This window comes from Cryptomeria japonica, chromosome 3, assembly GCF_030272615.1.
Source record: "Cryptomeria japonica chromosome 3, Sugi_1.0, whole genome shotgun sequence".
Taxonomy (NCBI): Eukaryota; Viridiplantae; Streptophyta; class Pinopsida; order Cupressales; family Cupressaceae; genus Cryptomeria; species Cryptomeria japonica.
The window spans coordinates 622,396,781-622,422,039 of record NC_081407.1 but is presented as its reverse complement, the minus strand read 5'-3'; the positions used below and the strand labels follow the sequence as shown (position 1 = coordinate 622,422,039).

The following is a 25,259-nucleotide window of genomic DNA, read 5'->3' as shown; positions in this document are numbered from 1 at the left end:
TGGTGAACACAGATGAAGGCGAGAACATGGTTTAGGTAGAGTTGTATTAGCTCCTGAATTTCATTAGAATAGATGGAATCTCTCACACACCACAGTAGAAAAGTTATGTTTGTGCACTTGTGATTTCATTGATGCATGATTTTGAATAAATGAAATGTTATGAGTAAATGGTAATTGTTAAATTTATTTCGTCTGAGGGTGAAAATTAGTTTGATATTTTGAAAAAGAGTTAAGTGATTTAATGACTTAACGTTCTTTATAAAGGATGATTTAATGTTCCTAGTATAAGAGAATATAATTTTATTAATGATTGTTGTGTTTACAATTATATGAATTTCTTATGCATGTTAGTTCGATAATTGCTACTTGATCGTATGTATATATATTATATATACAAAGGTGACTTTTAATTATGTGTATTTATTTTAAATAATGTTTAAGTGATTAATTTAACATTAGACAATCTTGTCAATTCGAAATAATAGGTTTATAAATATGCATGTATATAATTTAGAATTATATATCATTATTTTTTAATACCTTTTTATATTAGATCTATTAAATCGAATGTATAATATATAAAAATAATTTCTTATATATACCCTATTTTACTAGATTTTTATTAAATATAACATATATTATAAAGTCATGTATATTGTTATTTATAATAATATTTAAAAAGGTGGTAGGTTATAAGTTTGACAGTTAGTGAATTGGTGGTCGAGGTGATAGCGAAGTTGATGTAACTAGTCGACTTGTCACCCCATGACCCACGATAAGCAACTTGGTTGACCTAGCACCACGACTAACTATAATCGGTTGCTAAGAAAATGACAAACTAGGGGTTTAGGTAGGTCAATATTAATTGACTTAGGCGACAAAGCGGACATTTGGCAAAGATGACAGTAAATGCTCACATAACAACCACTTAAGTGTTTGTATTCTGCATGCAACCTAATAGGTTATTAAAGAGGAGGTCGATAGTGACAAACCATTTCATCAACCATCAACAGAAACCACAAGATAAGTGAGATGTCATTGTGTTGACACTAGCTTTAAGTCAAAGAATATAGAAAGACATGGAATAGAGTTGAACAATCATGTCAAATGTTTAAAATAATAGATGCAAGCTAGTCAACATGTATGCAAGTCGTAAAAGTTCTAAACCATTTAGATCTAAAAGAGAGCTTAATGACTAACAGCGGTGTCATTGATTTGGCTAAGTTAAAGCCAAGAGAGTAGCAACCAACGTAGGATAAGAATAGTATAAATAATAGTGAAGGCTCAATAGAAGAGATAACTAGAATGATCAGAGAAGAAAGAATAGAGAGGCAAGAATAGAGATGGAAGGGAGACAAAGATGCAATAAAGGAATAGAGAATGGAAGGTAGAAGAGAATAGGAATTCAAGAATGAGGACCAGATGTAGAGGTTTGGTAATGATCATCTCCGATTTAGCGTCGAATTTAAGATCTAGGCTCTTGAACGAGCATTTGTTTGTTTTATTATTATTGGAGAATAGAAGGGAGAACAAGAATGAAAAAAGAAGAGAAGAAAAGATAGAGAGAAAAGATTGGGAAGGAAAGAGATAGAAAAGAAAGAATAGGGAGGATATAGAGGATAGTGTTAGTAGAAGAATCGATAGTTAGAGAAGAGGAGAGGGACAGAAAGTTATTGAACCATCTTGAAGGAGAGAAGCATGCAGATTTCAGAAGGAAAGCAAGTCAATCACCTCAAGTCAGTAACAAGAACATAAAGAGATAGGCTCTAATTTAATTCTTTGGTCATTACACATTTAGAAAGGATAGTAAGTAACTCATGAAGTAATACAATGTTTATGAAGAAGATTAGAATGGAGTTTGATTGAGACAATCCATGATTAGAATAAAATTGCTTTGAACTTTCTCTTTTGAATAATCATATAGGGAAATGCATTATGAGGTACATTTGATAAAATAATTATTAAACATGCATGGTAAATGCTAAAGAATGGTAGGAAGTGCATGATAGGTTGCATTAGTTAATCTTATAAGAATGTGTACTCATTATATTTCATTAATATGTAAAGATTCATACATGCACTACACCTTCTTTCTTAAAATTTAGTTTGATTTACTTTTTAGTTTAAAAATGAAACATTGTTATCAAATATGCGTGATTGCTTATCCATGAAAGAGTGTTTGATCTATGATCAAAAGTAATAATAAGAATGTTGTTATTTCTATTAAATTGTCTTCTTCATGAAATTATATTCTTGATTTATATGAACCAAAACACATGGAAAGATACAAAGCTTAGATGATATAAACATGGGAATTCTAAGCCATAAGAAATGGAATGTAAGTTAATGCTTAGGCTTTTAAAATGTTAAATATATAATTGAATAAAAGAATGTGTACTCATTTTATTCAATATTTATGTAAAGATACACCTTTTTAATAGGTAATTATTGTCTTTAAATTGCTTGAAATATAGAAGCAAAAGATTGTTTCTTTTTCAGATGTATATTTGTTTATCCATGAAAGATTGCTTCCTGGTAGATAGGATTGGTTGTAACAAAAGATTGATTCTTTTTATTTCTATTCAACAAAAGATTGACTTCTTTAAAATTGTATTTTTATCTTGCAAGAAATAGGAAGCTAGAAGTGAAAGGAGAAAGATTGTCTTCTGTATATATTTATTCTAGATTTATGTAAACAAAGCTAGATAGGCTTGTGTTTGTGGAAAGTTACCTTCCAGGACGGGTGCCGAATGTGGATTATAGAGAGAGAGTTTGTTTTTTCCAAACTATATTATCTTCTATGCATGGCATTATACTTGGCCCAGTAATCAATTGAATAACAATTGAAATAGATGGAATTCTTTTATTTATCCACTCTACCACATCCTTGATTGATCTTGCATGTTTCTTAATGGAATTAGAAAAATTAATTGCATGTATCATCTAGGCATGCACCAAATTCTATCTTGTCTTTTGAATTCTTTTGCTAAGCAATTCATGTAGGGTTGGGTATTCTTGATTGACTAAGAATTCTGGGGAAGTGTAAGCTTCAAGGTTGGGCAGAAAAAGTGCCTGAATCTTGTTCTCGTCTTCATGCTAAAGATTGCATTGCAGATAGCTTGGGTTGCAGATCAAAGGACAAATCTCACCCTTTACTTTGTATTCTTTTGTTATTGAACTTACAAAAACTTGAAATGCCTAAGTATTGTATGATTGAGATACTACTTACATCGATTTATTGAATGAAGAATCTTTATCTTTTATAGAAAAATCGTGTTTATTACGATATAAATGGAATGATCAAATGAAACTATGGAAGGAAAAGTGGAATGAAAGAGACTTATTAAAAGATTTATGAGTTTATTTAAAAATAAAGAGTAACTTATGTCTTATTTGGTTATAAAATAATTTATGTCTTTACAGGGAGAGAGAGACAGAGAGAGATAAGATTATTATGTTCCAAGTGGTATATAACGAGATGGGTAAACAAAATATAGTAATGAAAGAGGCGGGAGGAGAAAGTATTGTGTTATAGGTTGTGAGTTTCATTGAGAACAAAAGAGTAGAAGTGATAGTGGATGAGGTAGGAGGAGAAAGCTTGAAAGTGTTTCTGAATTTTCCCTATACAAGAAAAGTGGGTGATAATGAAATTTTTGCCAATTATATGTGAGGATTGCAGCTAATTTTTAGATAAAGAAGTTGTTTACCAAGTTGAATTTGTGTATGGATGTGGTATGGAGGAAGGGAGAGAGGGGGAGCATGATGGTCTGTTATTTTTGTAAGAAGTATTGGTATTGCTCTTTATATTGTAATAATTGTTCATATTGCCACCTTAGGACACCATATGACCCCTTAGGACATCATATGCTCCTAAAGGGTCATGTGGTGTGCTAAGGTGTCACATGATGTAATCAAGTGTTATGTGGGGTCCTAAGGTGGGAGGGGGGGGGGGAGAGAGAGAGAGAGAGAGAGAGAGAGAGAGCTTAGATTAAGGACATTCCATTGTCTTTTATTTAATAATATATTGGCAGGTGAATAGGTCAAATGTTTTTTGGGCCATGTTTGAAGGGGATCTGATGGTTCAAAAGAAAGGATTGATTGTGATAAAGAAGGTGGGAGATAATATTATTATGTTCCAAGTGGTATATAATGAGATGGGTAAACATAATATAGTGATGAAAGAGGTGGGCAGAGAAAGTATTGTGTTTCAGGTTGCAGGTTTCATGGAGAACGGAAGAGTAGAAGTGATAGTGGAGGATGTAGGAGGAGAAAGCTTGAAAGTATTTTTGAATTTTCTCTACACAAGAAAAGTGGGTGATAAGAGAGAGAGAGAGAGAGAGAGGGATGGGGTATGGAGGAAGGGAGAGAGTGGGAGCATAATGGTTTGTTATTCTTGTACTTGCAGTATTGGTACTGCTTTTGATATTGTAATAATGGTTCATCTTGCCACCTTACAACACCGTAATGCCATCTTTCCATCTTGACCCCTTAGGACATCATATTCTTGTAAAGGGTCATGTGGTGTTATGTGGGGTCCTAAGGGGGGGAGAGAGAAAGAAAGAGAGAGAGAGAGAGAGAGAGAGAGAGAGAGAGAGAGAGAGAGAGAGAGAGAGAGAGAGAGAGAGAGAGAGAGAGAGAGAGAGAGATGGGGAGGAAGGGAGTAAGGGAGGGAGGGAGGGAGAGAGAGAGAAGAATTAAAAAAGGAGGGAAGGATATGGGTGGAGAGGAAGAGATGTCACATAATATCGTTAAGGGTCACGTGGTGTCCTAATTGAGCCACAAATGTGTTACAACACCGTATGACCCCTTAAGACACCTATGACCCCTTAAGATATCATACATGGTCTGAAGGGGTCATATGGCATCATTGGGGGTCATGTAGGGTCATAATGTGGCTGCACATGTGTTAGAACATCATATGGTCTTAAGGGGTCATGTGTGCTAAGGGATCTTACATGATACCATTAGGTGTTATGTGGGGTCAAGAGAGAGAGAGAGAGAGAGAGAGAGAGAGAGAGAGAGAGAGAGAGAGAGAGAGAGAGAGATGAATACAATGTACAATAAGATATCAAAAGACAATGTATATCAATATACATGTACATACACATATACATATAATACACATAAAATATCAAAAGATAATACACACATACATATTTTAAGTATATTATACATACATATATATATATATATTATAAACGTACATATATGTATACATATGTCATACATATATTATATACATATACATGTACATATGTGTGTGTGTCTATATATATACACATATTATATATACATACAATATCTACATATATACATATTATACATATACATATATGTATGCACACACACACATTTTAAAAACACACATTAATTTCTTTATGGTATAGTATCATGGGAAGAACCGCGTACGCAATATTTTCTCCTTAGAACTGTGTATGCACTGCTTATTAAAAAAAAAAACTATATGCGGTTCTTATTCAAAAGAAACCCCATACGTGCTCTTTTTTGTTTAGGCTTGTGAATAGGCTTGGATGACAAAGCTGCGGTTTGGAAGTTTGATTTCCCTCCATTTCCCTCCTTTTTGACATGTTTTGTTTTATGAACTTGGTTTCTCGACTTTTTCATCATTAGGCTTACACTTCATCAAGTGAGTATTACTAAAATTGCCACCATATTTTCACCCATCTCCTGAGCTTTCTAACCATATAATTTTTTAAATTTGAACAACAATAACATATTATCATTGAATTTCTTTTACCAGTGTCTCCATAGTTCTCAGAGACATACGTGTACCATTTTTTAAATAACTTATCCAAATTTTTAAAAAAATATATATTATTGTAGTGTGCTTGATTCTTTACATTTTTTAATTTTTAATTTTTTTCATTTTCAATTTTTTTGGTGCAAGTTATGCTTCGCGCACAAACAGGTACTTGATTTTCAAGAAGTGCTCGATTGGAAAAATCATTAAAAAAAATACTCAACAAAAATTACAAAAAAATACACAACTTCTAGTGCTCACTCTTACCTATCTTTCTCCCAAATGATTTGTCATTTAATACTAAATATAACTATGACTTTTTTGATGCGCACATCAGACATTGTTATGTTTTTCAGAAAAAAGCATGGTTTGTTTTTCATGTGCAAAAGATTTGACCCCCTTAATCTTATCCAATTTTGAAAAAAATTAGTAGTTTGGAAACTAGATTCAGAGTACTATAATCTTTGTTCTTTGAGTATCTTCATATCTTGAGTGGGTGACTCTCAACTTTCTCCTCCAAGTTTAGGTTTACCTGATTTCAAAAAAAAGTGTCCACTTATACCCCCTTTTTGTAAATTATCTTGGTGCACTTACCCATAGAGTAGTTTGATATGAAAAATTTGGGCCTTCTACATTATTTTATTGGTCTTCAGATTCAACAGTCTACTTAAGGGATTTCCATATGTCGACAAAAGTATATCATTGAAATTCTTCATTAGTTTAAGATGGTTAATTGTAAGTCATCACCCACATCATTTTAGTTAGGTGTCATAATGATTTCTAGTTGTACATCCCTACTATTGATGCTACATTTCATAGGATGTTAGTAGGAAGCCTTTTATTCTTGACACACACTTGTCCTGACATCATCTTTGTAGCTGGCCTTGTTTCATTCTTTTCACATGATCCACATGACAGACATTGACAAGAAACCAAGTACATTTGAGATATGTTTAGGACACTACACATTTTTAAATTCAACACACATAAAGATATACATAGATAGTGGGTTTCATAGATTTAGATTGGGTCGATGACATTGATTTCATGTAAGTCCACTTCCAATTTTGTATTTTGTCTTGGATCATGTCCTATTATTTGGGCTTGTAGGAAGTAGAAACATATAGCGCTTTCTTCTCCTGAGGTAGAGTATCGAGGCATGGTTCTTTCTATTTAGGAGGTTTAGTGACTTCAAAAGATCATGATAGTTTTGTATTCCACAAAATCATCCTACATTTCTTTGGCATGGTAACCAAAGTGATATTCACATTTCTCACAACCTAGTTGAGCATCGATGGATGAAGCACATTGAGATTCAGATGCACAACATTTGAGGGCTCATCCATGATGGTGTTCTTTCCTTTGAGTATTGCATTACTTAGGAGAAAATTGTAGAAATCTTCACTAAACCTTCAAAATCTCCTTGTTTTCATGAGTTCAAACATGGGGTGAAGTAAGTTGTTCATGGGGATTCTTGAAATATCCTTTGTACATACATCATTTTATTAATTTGTTCTCTTGTTTGGAGAATAGTTTTTTTCATTGGGTTTTCTCTTTGAATTTTGACTTTTGAAATACTTTCATTGTATGTACATAGGTACCTTATTGAAGGTTTTGTTCCCAATACCCATCTTTACTTTGGATAATTATTACTTCCTAAATATAACTTATGGGGGTGTGTTACAGTGTATGGTTTTCCTAGCCCTCACCTAGGCTTAAGTCATACTTAGTGGCTTAGTCTAACTTAACCTGACATTAAAGGTTAAGTTTAGTTTTCAGTTTAGAAACTTTTTTGTCTCACCATGTGTGCACACATGAGGTAGGAGACTTTGTCATCTCATCTCATTAGAGGTTGGAGACATTATGGAGAGGTTGGAGACTTTGTCTATCACCTCCACATGTGCTCACAATTGTCCATCTCTTAAAGGGTTAGTCATAGTTGGATATCACCTTCTCATCTCACACCCATTTGTATATATGCAAGTGTTGCATTATGTATTTCATTTTCCATGTTGGTTAATTGATGCATTGATTGTTATTTGGCTTATTTCTGGTGTATATGCACTATGAATGATTATTTGGATGTGATTGTATGATATTGGCCTTCCCATCACTCATAATGCATTTTATCATTTAAATTTGGTTGTGGCTCAAGGTTTATACAATCTTCTATAAATAAAAAAAATAGGACATTGATAAAAAATAATCCATTTCTTCAAATGCAAATAAAATTTCAATCTAATGCACACAAAAATGAATACTTACCTTTTCTTCAACATGGCATTGTGAGGATATGAGTCAAATCTCCAAAGCATGCTCATGTTTTGTATAAAAGAGGGCAAAAACACTGCTACAAAAATTATGGGTTGTGGGTTGCAAATGAGGGGTTCTTTTTTTTGCAACTTTAAATATACAAAACACACTCATGTTATGTTGAGTACAAAATGCAAGCACATTTGTACTCAACATAACACATTGGAGTTTTGCAATTTTAAAATGTAAGCACATTATGAAGCCAAATAAATCACTCACATTATAACTTGGAAAAACCAAGCCATAATACAAGCATGTTATTTGAATTTCTCATTAAGGTTCTTGCCTTTATCTCTTTTTTGACCATTTGGACACTTTTTTGTGCAACATCTTGGTGCCTACACAAAAAATGATACTTAGTTGGTAATAGGTCCAGTCTTAATATATGTACATTAATGGTTGTAGTGATACAACCACTGAAACTCACCATCTGAAGCATTGGTAATATTCCTAGAACTTGGTTCTAGTACTATTTTCTTCCAATTCAAGTTATCCCACATAATTCAAATACATTGTTCCATGTGATTATTGATAACTTGACTCATAATATCCTTCTTGGGCATAATGGTTACTTGTTATTAGATTAATTCACTCTAATATGCATCAATTTGTTAGGCATTGACATTAAAGTGTACTAAGTCACATACCTATACATACCAATAGATGAAATAAAAAGTTACATCAAGATTTTTGTTGGATATTAAATATCAAAAGTTTGTTGAACACACCCACATAATGAGAGGGGTGAATCAATATTAATCAGAATAAACATTTATTTTCCATTCATTCGTTAAATAAAAGTTGTTGAAAGAAAGAATAAAACCAAAACATGCACCACACAAAACACTAAGTATTTTATGTGGAAAACCCAAGGAGGGAAAAATCCATGATGATAGCTAGCTCACACTATAAGAAACAAGTATTTGTACAATCTTTGTTTTAGGAACACTGCCAAAGAAGCTAATTGCTATCAGAAGGAGTTACAAGGTGAGCCTCACTACCCTAAAGAAAGATACAAATGACTTGATAAGAAGACGCACTATCTCCTACCAAGATACATAAATATTAGAATGAGAGATATAATATGAACTACTATAGTAGAAGCATCTAACATATGTTGAAGTTGTAGTCCTCTTTGTAGCACAATTACTTTATCATACTGATTTTGCACACTTTATTCTCCACTAGATCATCACCAAATTATTTTTCACATTACCACACAACAACATCATTCACAAATTATTTATCCTTCCATATATACCCTCTACAACACACCAAAACATTAATTAGGTTGACATCCATAGGACATATCAAATAAAACATGTGACCCAATATAAGTCAGCTCGAAACATATATATCAAACAATAAGATCAAGTCATGGATCAACCCAAGGAATAGATGAAAATTAAACACATCTTATCACATCCTTGAAAGCAATTAGAGTATGTGAGGATCAACTACAATTGAAGGAACTCAACTTGTTAGCCCAAATATCAACACTACTATCAAAACTATTAATTGATAGCCTCTACACCACTAATGAGATGCCAAAATTATTATGCTGATCCTAGAATGAAGGCAATTCAAATCATATACAATTTTTTTGCAATCATCTCCTGAAGAAATCAATATGAAAAGGTAGGCACAAAAGAGTAAGCTTGCTGAATTGTCAGACATAGTGCACACCAATCAGATTGTGTCACATTAACTTAATGAGTATTCCAAGTACAAAGCACCAACTCATCTAAAAATCACATAATTGAACCCTTACACCATACTTAACATATTACCAAATTCACCAAGGCATACCAATCACTGCAAAAGAATTTAAAGCATTCTAGTGGCTTAACAAAGACACATTACACTATCAAATTGTAACTCAAAGAACTTATAAATTTTGATGTAGAGGATATTGTCGAGCATGGAATCCTAAAAGTGTGCACCTTACACATTACTCAACTCAACACCAAAACCACATAACCAAATCATGCAATGCATAGAATGTGAACCACAATATCAACTAGCAGACTTGGAAAGATGCACTATTGAATACTTAGAAAAATTTCCACAATAGCATAGGTATGAATCCAATCACAAATGTCAATCAACAACCTCCTAGAAAAAGTAACCACCAACTACTGTAACAACATCCTAGAACTAAAGGATAAAGCATAAGTAACAATGTGTTGCCATATACTTACAATGAACTTCTAGACTAATGTATTGACATGGATACAACTGTTGGATTTTTAGATTATCTTTCATGTTAATCCTAAGACACCATCTATGTTAAAGGAACAATTGCTCTCAAATATAATATACTAGACACACATCATCTGATTCATCAATGACCACAACACATGTTATATTCATCTCCTTAATGACAACACATATTGTTAGACATTAAGTTGACATCAATGAAAACACATATTGCCAACAAAAACATCCACCGTCAATCTAAAAAATTATTTGTGATACTTAGAGGTTTACACCACTTGACTAATTTGTTTTTGTCTAAGTGTATTAAATGGTAATCTAGATTTTTAATTAACAAAATTTGTGCTACCAACATGGCTTAGGTAATATCTAATTATTTCATCTATTCATATAATCAGAATATAATATGAATCTCTTTGGCTTCTTGATGTTGCTAAAATGAAACATATAATTAGCTTGTGAAGATATGGACATTGTTGATAATCCCTTCTATGGTAGAAGTTATTAAGGATAATTAAGATTTGAAATAATATTTTATTAAACGATATGTAATTTATATTAAAAATTTAAAACAAAAAATGAAATCCTAAAGAAATTGAATTTAGAACCCTAAACTATTTAAAAGAAAAACTTAAAATGCACAAAATACACACTCAATCAAATGTATAACATTAAGTTCATGTTGAAATGCAACTATGAAATTTTCATTCAACCAAATTACAAACTATAAACTAATATAAATAATTTTTTTGTTAATTTTGAACCCAAATTAATAAAAAAAGATTTTTAAAAATATATCTATGAATTGTTAAATGCTTGCTATGATTACCGCATGCTAGCTCAAGGAGTATGGAGGATTGTCCAAAAATGATATTCAAGATGACTAATATCTACTTCTATTGATGAGAGTCAAGAAACCCATGGGTCATAACTTTGTGGCCACACAATGGCAAAACAAAAATGGATATCCATTTTATTGAATAAATATACGTCATATAAGAAAAAATATTTGATATATTAAAAGGTATATTTGTTTATGAAGAATATTTTTAGTAAAATATGTTTTGTTTCTAACAAATATATATTATAATTTTAAATACATGTATGTTTATAACAAATATAAAACCAATATCCATTATATGATATCTATTATACTTTGATATTACAAAACATTTTAAAATTTTATATATGAATCCATTTGAAAGTTAAATATGTGTTTCATAGATTTGACTAAATATACATGGATTTTTTTGTGCACTTCTATTATTTGTCCCCTGATTACCTTGAACTCACTCTTAAATACAAAATGGTAAGGAAATATCCCTCACCAGATCCTTCAAATTTTATGTAAGGTGAGAAACTACATTAATTGTGATAATCTTTTCATGACATAAAAAAGACCTCAAACCTTAGTAGTTTGAGCACTTATGTATAGTAGTTGGATCTAAGCATGAAAACCCTTATTTTTTATAGACAACAAACCTTCAATTTCTAGAGGGTAGCATCATATAGAGATTGCCTTAGCACTTCAATCTAGAGGATTTCAATGGTAGTTAGATATTTTACAAATTTGGCTATTTTCAAAATACCATTATAATCATAAAGACATCCATGAATCAAATGTATGGATGAAATTATTTATGCTAGTAATTTTATATTGGTAAATCAATTTATTCTCTATGAATATGTTATAACCATTTTTTTTTCTTTTTGAATGTTTATGGTTGGTTTTTTTTTGGACAATTCTAGATCTAAGTAATTTTAAATATTAATTTAGTGAAGGTCTGTTATAAGAAAGAATTACTTTTATATACCATGGTGAAATATGACTAAATAGTTATTAAAATGTTACTTAGTTGGCAATGAGTCTAGCCATCACATATATGTGTGTGAGTGTGTTTAATATATAGATATATGTATATACAAGTATATATGTATATATGTATGTATGTATGTGTATATGATTGTTTAAAGTAATTAAAGACGAAAGATTGTTTTGTTGTCAATCATTTTCTTGTTCCTTAAATAAATTAAAAATGTAATCAAGAGATGTGTCAAAGATACAAGCATTGAATCTCACAATTTCAAGATAATATACCTATAATTTGTTTTTACTATTATTCTTCCAATTCAAATTGTTTCACATAAGTCAAATACATTGTTCCTATGATGCTTGATAAATTGACTCATAATATCCTTGTAGTTTCATTGCCATGAACATTTCTATTGACTATCCAACTTCTAGAACATACACTTTGACTGCATTTATTAATTAATTAAAAAAAAATGTCATACATTCTAATTTTCAATTAATTAATAAACATGGTCAAATAATGTGATATTTGATAAATTGACTCATAATATCCTTACAATTTCATTGTCATAAACGTTTGTATTAGTTATCCAACTTCTAGAATATACATTTTACTGTATTTATTAATTAATTAAAATATTTTTTTATCCAATTACATAATGATGCTTGATAAATTGATTTATAACTTCGTTACAATTTCATTGTCATAAACATTTTCAATTAATTAATTAAGATTAATATTATTATATTCTAATTTTCAATTAATACTCTAAAATCTACAATTTGAGACTTCCCAGGCATTCAAGCAACTTCAGAAAACTAAAAATTTATTATATTCTAATTTTCAAATTAATTAATAAATACTGTGAAATGTACAATGTGAGAATGTATAGACGTTGCCTAATCATCCCTCTCATTCACGCAACTTGATCAGAAGACGGAGACAATTTTGAATGAAAAATTTTCAACATCAACACTAGCACAAATTACGCACAACGCAATGCCGTGTTGACTGTGAATACAAGTGAAGATACTGCCCATAATTTTCATTGCTCCTTCCAACTTCCTTCCCAGGAAAAAGTGGTCACTTAGAGGCAAATATAACCATTTGCAATCGAACACAATCATCTCTATTCTAAGAATTATTGGGAAACAGCGCCTGTGGTAGATGAGCTCCGCTGTGGACGCCATGACAATGCTTGGATATTTTATTCTCCTCTATTTCCTCTTCTTTCACTTACCTCTCTGCAACAGCGAAGTCATCATAAAAAGGCCACAGTTTGAAGAAGATGACATACGGTGCCTTAACGAGACTAAAGCAGAATTGACTGATCCAAATCAGTCTCTCTTCACCTGGCGCTTTGGGAACAGCAGCCAAGGCTTTATCTGCAATTTTGTAGGAATTCAGTGCTGGCATAGCTATGACGGCAAAGTGCTAAGCGTTAAGCTTCCTGGAATGGAGCTTTCGGGACATTTCCCCAGCGGCTTCAAGTACTGTGGGAGTATGACTAACTTGGATCTCTCAAGCAACAATCTTTCAGGCACGATCCCAAAGGATCTCTGCAAATGGCTTCCCTTTCTTGTGCAAATTGATCTTTCGTCAAACCACTTTACTGGGTCGATTCCTCCCGAGCTCGCTAATTGTACTTATCTGAATATTCTCCGCCTCAACGACAACCAACTTAGCGGCTCGATACCATGGGAATTGACGCAGCTGAAGCGGCTCAACGACGTCAATTTTGCAAATAATAATCTTACAGGGCCAATACCATCTAAGTGGGCCTCTAATAGCTCCGACCTTTTTCAGGGTAACCCTGGACTATGTGGGAAACCCTTGAGCAGGAAATGTAGGGGACCAAATTAACCAAGTTCTCCAAATTCATTGGGAATGGTAGTTGTTGCAGCACTTATGATTAACGGCATTGTGATCGTTACCTGCAGTATTCTCATTATGGTTTAAGTTTTAAGAGAGGTAAGAGAATAAAAAATTCTCCTTAGTTCCAAGGAGAATTAAAATATATGTAAGACAAGATTAAAAAGTGTGATGTAGGCGTTTCTATATTTTGTTCACGTTGGACCACGTGTCTAAGCTACAATGCATTACGTAAATTAAATAAATAAAAACTAGTTTTATATTATTTTATGGGAAGTATATATATTCAAACAAGGTTAAATAAATCCATTTTTCTACTCTCGTTATTGTCTATCTTTTATTCAACCCCTAATACATGTAGAGGAATAATTTAATGTTTGCAATCACAAACATCTAGGAAAAAACAAATCATATATATTAATTAATTTTAATCTTAAATTTGTTGAACTACATAAGTAGAGTATAACATGGATTTGAAATTGATGTGGCCTCAACAATACTAAGAAGATTGCACAAATGGAATATGGTTGTAGAGCTCAGATAATAGAAATAGATATGGCACATTTTAGTTGGCATGTTCAACGGAGTTGGCTTGGGCCATGGGTTTGCTCCCCATTGGTCTTGGGTTTGACTCCGAGGGATGGATTTAACTGGTGTTTGTTGGTTGTGGGCTATGACACCACCCCCAAGGGACTAGTCTCGCCCCTTTCTAAACCCCAACTTGGCTATATGTAAGTCCAATGTAAGGCGGATTGGGTGCTAGGTTGGGTCACAGGGATACCTTTGGCGTATCCAAAAAAATAAATAAAAGTAGATATGGTTAAACAAGAACCTACACAAATGAATCTAACTATGGCTACAAATGAGCTTATTTATAGGAAAAATGATATGGTTTTAAAGAAGCTTGCACAAAGGAAACTAACTATAGTTGTGAAGGGGTATTCATAAAAGAAATTAGTTATGATTGATGTGTTGAAATGTGAAACAGAATATATGTCTCTCTTTAATTGATTGACTATGATATGATGTAATCAATTTAAGAAAAAGAAAGAGATAAAAAATTTATTTGAGGATTATTTTGGAAATGAAAGTAAGTAGGTTTAATCATATGATATAATGAAATTGAGGAGGTAGAAAAAGTGTTACCTCAAAGAAACCCCATTATAGGGGAAGAGCACTTGTAGCCGTCGTAGCTAACTTCATGCACCCACAAATTCTAAACAGTACATCAGATTTTGATATATTTTTTTAGTTGTCTTCGTATGCGACTTAACTACTTATAGCTATTGATTTGGCTTCTAGGTAGTAACGATGCACGCTGTGGAATTAGTTATGCGCACAAAGGTCAAAAAGTACACATTTAAAAGTGTTGCCTGATACCTAACTAAAGATGTTTAGTAGCCGTCCACTCAAAATCGCCAATACTTGTAGACAAATGTCCCAATAGTTTTGCACAAATATTCCAATAGGGGTGCACAAATGGGCTAATTATGAACAAAAAATGATCAGCTATTGGTACAAAACAAATTTAGTAATGGTGTTTTCACTATGATGGCTATTGGAGGTCAATATGACGATAAGTGTGCGGGTATTGGAACTATGTTAGCTATTGGTGCTCTTCCCCTAAAACAAGAACGTGTAGTGGAAAATGTTCAAGTAAAAACATAATGATACAATTCAACAAGTAATAGGAATAAACATAAGAATATAATAGAAAATAAAGTGAATGAAAAACTACAACTATGATCAATATGAACCAAAAACTGTGCATAAGACAAATGGAATAAATAAATGAAAATTTTGTTGTGTTGAAGCATTCATGTACAAAGTAAAAGATTAAACAAACAAGAAAGGTGTAATGATTTTTAATTAACCGCCAATGATTATGAAATACAAGAAAGGAATAGAGTGGAGGAGAATCGTACATTTATGCCTATCATTTAGCATTAAAGTATATAACATAGAAATGTTTGGGAAACAATTGGGTAACACAAAGATGAATGATCACTGCATCACATTTGTTGGCTGTGACTTTGCTATCTCCATCACTTCAATCATTCACCATGGCTAAGTTTTAAGTGCAGTGCAATTATTGAAAGTCAATCTGGGAGCTTGTGTGCTTTATTACTAATGTCTTACTTTTAATTTTTCTGTTTAATGAAACTTCCTTCTTACAATAAATGTGTATGTTATGCTATCTTTTCATGTGAGAAATCATTTTCTCTTATACTTTGCTATAGAAATGAATTGGCAAGGTTTCTAGTTTATTATTGTCAACTAAAATTTCTCTGAATTTTGGGTCAGGTTCAAGATTAGGGCTGAAACATATGTTCAGTCCGTATGAGTAGAATTACTACACATTTATGCATTTATAATATTGAGCAACTATAAAAAATAATGACATACATGTAGTACCTTTTCCAATATGTATAGGATCAGTACATTGTACAAGACTCTATCGAGAATTTCAACAATTAAGTCTGTCCTCAGAAAAACATTCCACCCTTTTGCATTCCATTGAGTTTATTTGAATTTGGTGAATTTTCTTGTGTGTTAAAAATAGAAGCATTAAGTTTGTATCCTCTGCATAGCCCAATAATGTGGGAACCTAGTAAATAGGCCATTTTTCTTACCACAAAATATTAACTCTCATAATTTTTAAATCGAGGCCTCGAGTTTATATTCATCTGCATGCATGGAAATTTCATGGTTTGGCTGTAGCTCCCTTGGAAATGCACAAATGAGAGGCTATAGAATGGAAGGACATTGTGGATCCAAACATAGCTTGTGGTTTGGATCAAGTATATCTTTTCCCACCGAATTTGAGTTGAAATGTTGAAGTTGCATTGAAGCTTTATTCCTGTGCCATGAGGTGTATAACTCATGTAATGACCTGACTTTAAGGAACAATTTTATTTTGAAGCTGAGAAATTGTATTTGGCAGATTCAATTTAACTATGACCAGTTGCCTTTTAAGTGCTTGTACTGCCAGATTGTTGATCTGGAAAGGATATCTTACATGTTGTTTATCAGAGCATTCTCGTTCTGCTGAATATTACTTCTACTCAGGTCAAGTGGGGTGATGCTATTGTTGGTACTGACTTTTAGGATATGGATTCTACTGGAAATCAGGTTAAATACTCTATACATCTAAAAATCATCTGAAGATAATTAATTAAATATGCAATTATTTAATTAATCTCCCTTCCCAATTAATTAATTGAATTCACAAGCAATTTGATTAATTTTCCCTTTCATCTACTTATAAATAAGTCTAAGGATTTATTTATTAAGTTCATTTCATAATCCCCTTTGATTAATTAATCTACATTAATTAATCTTGCCCCCATCTAAATTCATTCTTCTAATCTCATAATTAATTAAAACAAATTAAATCATGATTTGTTGAGATTAATTATCTTTTTCAAATATTTGAATTTCTCAATTCAAATGAGCACATGGCTCCTAGCTTTTAACTACCTAACCTAACCATCCCCTAACCTAACCCATTCTATCTAATCCTAGGGTCTAACTAACCCTATCCTCTTACATATCCTAACCTCTTATGGGTTGGATATTCTCCCCTTGAAACACATGGCACTTTTGCCACATGTCTCCTCCCTTGGACACTTGCCCTCTTATGAGCAAGGCTCCTTGACACTTGTCACCATAGAGATGACAAGTGTCCCTTCCTCCAACATCTTCTCCAACTTCTTCAATCTTAACCCTTGATATCTTCAGATCAAATATGGACCGTCAATTCCTGGGTATGTGCACCAAGTTGTGGTACCAAAAGGGGGTCTTAAGGTGCCACTTTTTTAAAAAAAATCAGCAAAGTATGAACTTCAACGACAAATTGAAGATAGTTACACTCCAAATTTGAATATGCAACAAGAACAAGAGTCAGAGTGCTTCGAGTCTACTTTCTAAACTACTAATTTTTTTTGAAAATGGTGGAGATTAAGGGCTTCAAAAAGGGGGGCCACAAAAAGTGGTCCTATTTTTTATGCAAAAAACATAACATAGCGTCTGTTGTGGCCCCCCTAAAATGTTAACTTTTTTTTTTAATTTTTAAAATCGCTTCAGTGAGAAATTAGCTAACACCATGAAGTTTATGCCAGAATTTTCAGCTAATTTTTTAATGAGTATATGATTTTTTACTAATTTTCGAAGTGGACACATCCTGAAAAACAGAAATTTGAGCATGCTCCCCCCTAAAATCATTGAAAACAAATCAAAAATCAAAACTTTTTTTTTAAAATTGTGTAGAATGGAGTCTAGTTTCTAAAAATGTAATTTTTTTCAAAATCTGATGAACCTGTAAAAATCTAGACCCAAAATAGTGCATGTTGGTTTTTGACAAAAAACGGACAGACTAACAAAAGAAATTATAGATGAAAGACCTAACGAAATCAAAATTTGAAATAAATTACATTTTTGGATAGCTAAGAGGGAGCTCAAGTTTACCACAATATTTTTTTTTTAACTTCATCGAAACACGTGCAAACCTGACGGAGAGCACGACCAAAAATATGTCAAAATTTTCAATGTTCTGATAAAAACACATCTCTAGCCTGAAATGGTCATCCAAACCTTTGGGTTGGATGCCCAAGGAAAATCCAAACCATAGGTTTGGTGTTTCCCAAAGCGGGACATTTGGCGCTCGCCAAATATGGCGAGCGCCCTAATGAATGGATATTCCATTTGGCGTGCGCCAAATGTGGTCCATATTCCACATTTGGCGTGCGCCAAATGTGGATGAAGAGGGAGATAGCTCGAGGGATAGCAGAATAAGGGAATTGTGAGAGCTAGAAAGGGGAGGGACAAAGAAGAGTATGTATCTATAAGAATGAAGAGCCCGAGAAGAGGTAAGGGGAGAGAGAGAATATGAGATCTAGTTCATAAATAGAGATGGAACTACGAGGGAAGGGAGATAAAGAAGGGAGAGGTGAGATGGGGGTTTCTATGTACACATCTGGCACTCTTCCTATTTGGTGCGTGCCAAATGTGGAATAGATACAAACTCTTCTTTGTCCCTCCCCTCTCTAGCTCTCACAATTCCCTTATTCTCCTATCCCTCGAGCTATCTCCCTCTTCATCCTTACACCCATCTAATTCCCTCTCTCACCTCTTTCCCTCAATTTTTTCCTCACTCCCTCCTCTCTCTAGGTCCTAAGGGGTCATAGGACACCATATGACCCCTTAGGACACAAAATTATCCCTAACGACACCTAAGGGGTCATATGGTGTCCTAAGGGGTCATAGGACACCATATGACCTCTTAGGTTACCATAGGACCCATAATGACACCATATTTTGTCCTAAGTGGTCATAGGACACCATATGACCCCTTAGGACATCATAGGACACATAACGACACCATATGGTCTCTTAATGGGTCATAGGACACCATATGACCCCTTAGGACACCATACGACCCATAACGACACCATATTGTGTCCTAAAGGGTCATATGGTGTCCTAAAGAGTCATAGGAAACCATATGACCCCTTATGACACCATACGACACATAACGACACCCTATTATGTCCTAAAGGGTCATATGGTGTCCTAAGGGGTCATAGGACACCATATGACCCCCTTACGACACCATACGACCCATAATGACACCCTATTGTATCCTAGGGGGTCATATAGTGTCCTAATGGGTCATAAGACACCATATGACCCCTTAGAACACCATACGACCCATAACGACACCCTATTGTGTCCTAGGGGGTCATATGGTGTCCTAAGGGGTCATAGGACACCATATGACCCCTTACGACACCATACGACCCATAACGACACCTAAGGGGTCATATGGTGTCCTATGGCCCCATAGGACACCATATGACCCCTTAGGTGTCCATACAACCCATAACAACACCATATTGTGTCTTAAGGGGTCATATGGTGTCCTAAGGGGTCACAGGACACCATATGACCCCTTAGGACACCATACGACCCATAACGACACCATATTGTGTCCTAAGGGGTCATATGGTGTCCTAAGGGGTCATAAGACACCATACGACCCATAACGACACCCTATTATGTCCTAGGGGGTCATATGGTGTCCTAAGGGGTCATAGGACACCATATGACCCCTTACGACACTATACGACCTATAAAAACACCTAAGGGGTCATAAGACACCATATGACCCCTTAGGTGTCCATACAACCCATAACGACACCATATTGTGTCCTAAGGGGTCATATGGTGTCCTAAGGGGTCATAAGACACCATATGATCCCTTAGGACACCATACGACCCATAACGACACCCTATTGTGTCCTAGGGGGTCATATGGTGTCCTAAGGTGTCATAGGACACCATATGACCCCTTACGACACCATATGACCCATAACGACACCTAAGGGGTCATATGGTGTCCTATGGCCCCATAGGACACCATACGACCCCTTAGGTGTCCATACAACCCATAACGACACCATATTGTGTCCTAAGGGGTCATATGGTGTCCTAAGGGGTCATAGGACACCATATGACCCCTTACAACACCATACGATCCTTAACGACACCTAAGGGGTCATTTGGTGTCCTATGGCCCCATAAGACATCATATGACCCCTTAGGTGTCCATACGACCCATAACAACACCATATTATGTCCTAAGGGGTCATATGGTGTCCTAAGACACCATATTGTGTCCTAAGGAGTCATATGGTTTAATTTTTATGGTCGTGGCTATCAAACTATAGGGTATAGAGTAGAAATTTATCAAAGGTTAAAAAAATTCAATGGAAGTCATTTGGCGTTAGCCAAATGAGCTGCACAAAAAAAAGGTTATAGGGTATAGAGTAGAAATTTATCAAAGGTAAAAAATTTCAATGGAAGTCATTTGGCGCTAGCCAAATGAGCTGCACAAAAAAAAGGTTATAGCGTATATAGTTAGTGTTTAGTTTAAGGTAAAAAATTTCAATGGAAGTCATTTTGGCGCTAAAAATGGTTATATGGGACCCTTGACCCGTGATCCAAGCCCACATTCTCTCTTTTTGTCTTCTTTCTGCGCATGATTAGACAAAAAAATGCTTTTTGCATGGTGTTGACATTTTATGCAAGGTTATTTTATACATTCCATTAGCTCTCCACCACCTTTTTTTTCATTTGGCAACGTCAAAGAGGAAGAACATAGTTTTTTTATTAAATTTGAATAATTGAGGTAATATTTTCTTGTTTTTAGAATTCAAATACTTATTGAGTGTTATTTTGTTTAAATGTTAGAATAAAAGTGTGAGTCAAAATTGATTATAATCCTATTAGATTTACATTAGATTTAACAATGCATTTGAAGGAAGTTGCATAAGAAAATTAATTGTTTAGTGGTTTAAAACAAAATTTGCAATTTCATACATCCTTTTTAAGATCTTATAAAATAATTTAGAAAAGGAATACATGAAATAATTTCAATTTCATGTATCCATTTTAACATATGCATCATCATCATCATGCCGAGGAAACGACCAAAAAATGTAACACTGGAAGAGCATGAAGCTAAGAATGCAAAAAAAAGAGAAGGAATGAAGCAACTTCGTGAACAAAGGAAATTGAATACCATAGAAGAAGAGGTGTCAATTGAAGAGGTGCCAATTGAAGAGGAACATGAAATATCCATCCAATCTAAGAGAGAGACAAAATTGGCCACACAAAGGCAACGGATGCAAAACCTTCGTGCAATGAGACAATTGAATCCTGAGGTTGAGAGCATGTCTACAACAATTCAAGTTGAAGGCACCCCATCTCTTACATCTCAAGTTGAAGGCACACCATCTCTTATTGGCACACCATTGGTGTCTACAACATCTCATATTGAATGCACTCCCTCTATGACATTTGACATTGCAAGTACTTCACGACTGACATCAAGTATTGGAGCTACACCATCTTGTACACCTCAATTTCAAGGCATGTCATCATTTTCATCTCCGCTTGAAGGTATGCCACCAATCCCTAATGTTGTTGACATTCCTAATCTTGAGATAACTCAAAGTTTGAGAACACCTCCTAGAGTTTTGCATAGAAAGCCTAAGTATTTGATTGATATTGATGCTAATGTTTTGAAACCAATGGTTGACAAGTTTCCGAAGCATACTTGTCAAAGACATGCTAACCGGATATGGAAAATATTTTTTGAGCCTTTAAATGAGACAGGAAGATGTCAACTATTTGTTGAAATGATGAGAAATCTGAAATTTAGGCCTATAATGAAGATTCTTGGGCTAAGAACATCGATTGAATCAAGCGACAAATCTATTGTGAAGAATCTGATGAATGCATATGATACTGTTGGTTCTAACTCACGCACAAAAGATAGTAATGCCACACGACGTGTCATTACATCAACAATTGTAAGCACTCAAACTAAGAAAGCTCGCCTCCTTAGAAAGACAAGTAAACAATTGAAGATAAGTAGACAAACTCTAATGAGAGCTTTGGGAAGGCGACAAAGAGCGGAGGATCCATATAACAATGAGTTATGGGCATTTTCCGGTAGATTACCACGGAAAGATAAAGCAATTGTTGAAGCCTTGAGATCCCTAATTGAATATTTTTGGAAGAATAATACAAGGGTCTCTCCAAATCAAAGAGATGTTGTAAGAAGGAGGATTGGTAGTAAAATCCGTGATCCACATCCGAAACATTTTTTGGATAGGACTCAAACACAATTTTTTGCCAAGTTTCAACGTATGTATCCTCAAATAAAAATTAGTCAAAGGTTCTTTGAAATGGTAAAGCCTTTTTATGTCAAAATAAATCACACACGCACAACTTGTTGTTGTAGAGTACATATTGAATTTTCTAACCATTATGATGTTTATCAACGCATATGTATAGATTTGCATGCTAACAATTTTTTGCAGGAATGCAACATAAATGGTCCACCGACATCTTCAAGGGAATTCATATCTAGCATCTTATGTGAAATAGTAGATGGTCAAGTATATTACAATAAGTGTTGCTTGGATGGCACATGTGTTGATTGTGGTGGATTGCGACATTTACAAATTTGTCAACATATGGATATTGGACAACAAATTGGTAATGAATTAGTAGAATTTGGAAAATATAAGACAGTGGCCTACATGCTAAAATGGAAAAGAAGCAAAAAGGTGTGAATTGGTTAGTGAGAAGATTCCAGTGTATCAGTTTATGGGCATCTTTCATGAGAATATAGTGTATGAGTATGCAAGGCATAACCATCGAGCTCGTTGCTTGGACTCACAATTTAAGCTATGCAAGGACACATTTCCACTTCATACAATCGTTTCAATTGTTGACTTTGCAGAGAACTACACACTACAACTGCAGAACGAGGTGCAATCACAATATTACAACTCCACACAAGTTGCCATATTTGTGCATATAGAATTCATTCATGCACATGATAGTATGGAAGAGGATAGGAAGATATTGAGGGAGTATCATTTTTACATCAGTGATGATCGCTCACACTCTACAGAGTTTGTGCAAGGTTGTTTTCAGATATTCTACGATGATTTGGCTAGCCGAGGCATATCATTCTGTCAACATATCATATGGTCAAATAATTGTGCATCGCAATTTAAGAACTCTCAGATGTTTTATTGGTTGATTAGGATGCATAAGTTGACTGCTATTCAACATATGTGGAATTTCTCTGAGACTGGGCATGGAAAAGGGGAGCATGATGTTGTAGGAGCATGTATTAAAAGAGCTTTAGCATGAGAAGAGTTAAAGTACAAAGGGAATGCAAACTTGAAAGATGCAAAATCAATTGTTCAATGGTGCAATGGTACAATTGGTCCAGGTAATCAAGTCTTTAGTTTGCATATTTTTTTGGTTGGTAGATGATACTAACATTGCAAAATTAGAAGATTGTTGTACATTGACAGGATCGAGTGAGCTACACTCTTTCAAAAGCTCTAATGCAGGTTCATGGACTATCCATACGTGGCGGATGGCATGTTATTGTTCTTCATGTAGAGATGGTGCCTATAATGACTGTGAGTCAAAGGAGTGGGTGGATGAATGGTGTATGAGACCTCTAATCCCACTTGAGACATACCGACCTCCGAGTGCACTACAACTCACACAGATGGAAGCATCAATTGACTTTGACCATGTGTCAGATTTAGTCCAACCAAGTAAATTATCCACATGCAATTTTTGTACTTTAATATTTTACCTTAGTTGTTTGCTAAATTCTTCTCACTTTATCATTGCAGAGCATGTTTATGCAGTAATTGCAGCTGAAGACAATGAAGAAGGAACAGATTATTACCTGTGTCGTTGTGTGGATGCAAAAAAGAAATTGGATCGCCCTGTGGTAGATGGAGAAAATATTGAGTACCCCACAGGATCAGTAGTTGTTACTGGTACATGGCTTAGAAGGTACCCAGTGAAGAAGTCTAACTTGTGGTTGTTCGAGGACTTCGAGACACATAGGAAGATTCTTCATTATTCTAACCTTGTTGTAGCTTCAAATGTTCATTTGATCAGATATGGGGATAGACCACTAAACAAGAACCTATGGAAGGTTCATGAGTCTAACCATGAGGCCATACTAGACATGATAAAGAGTAGAGTAGATCCAGATGGTTCATTGGATTAAATGTAAATGTAAAAAATTGTAATATCAATCTTATTTGGATATATGTACATGACTTGTATTTTTGACTACTCGAGGCATTGTAATATAAAAATTATGTTTTTGTCTTGTTTTGGGTGATTTTATGCAAATAATGTCATTTTGGACCATTAGAGATCACATGGGATCATTTCGTGAAGTATACCCTGTTAATATGGTAAAATATGTAAATAATGCTCATTTGTTGTCAATCACTCAAAGTGTGAAAAATTGTAAAAATTCGGCATGGTTTTTCTCGATGTTAGTGACATGTAAGAACAATCCGTTTGATGCTGCGGGGTCAAGTTATGGCACTCTAAAAAAGCCTCTCTCGGTTTGGGTAGACTCGGATCCAGTTGCTCGTGGCGACTCTTTCTCGGTGCTGACAAAAAGCGACAGATGAGTTCAATGAAAAGTTGCACAATGCCCCATCTTTCAATCCGCTCGTCGCGACACTGAACCGTCAGCTTGTGTGCATCTGGGTGGCCCGGTTTATGCTAGGAATGCCTTCTTTTTGCTCTCCAAATCGTCCGATCGTTGCGGGCCACACCCTAGCAGCCAAATCGCCCAAGTGCTCAAATTGCCCAAAGTTGTCAATATTCGGCATCGCATTTCTCCCTGCCCGTTAATCATAAGAACGATCTATCTG

At 34.3% G+C, this 25,259-nt stretch overlaps 1 protein-coding gene across 1 annotated transcript in view; it reads left to right on the top strand.

Annotated features, from left to right (window-relative positions):
* The first annotated feature begins 13,272 nt into the window (after positions 1 to 13,272).
* LOC131874285 (inactive LRR receptor-like serine/threonine-protein kinase BIR2) overlaps positions 13,273 to 25,259 on the top strand; it is a 45,833-nt gene continuing 33,846 nt past the window's right edge. The window contains exon 1 of the mRNA XM_059217579.1: positions 13,273 to 13,912. Within this exon, the coding sequence (XP_059073562.1) occupies positions 13,273 to 13,912 (640 nt within the window). The remainder of the gene's footprint in view (positions 13,913 to 25,259) is intronic.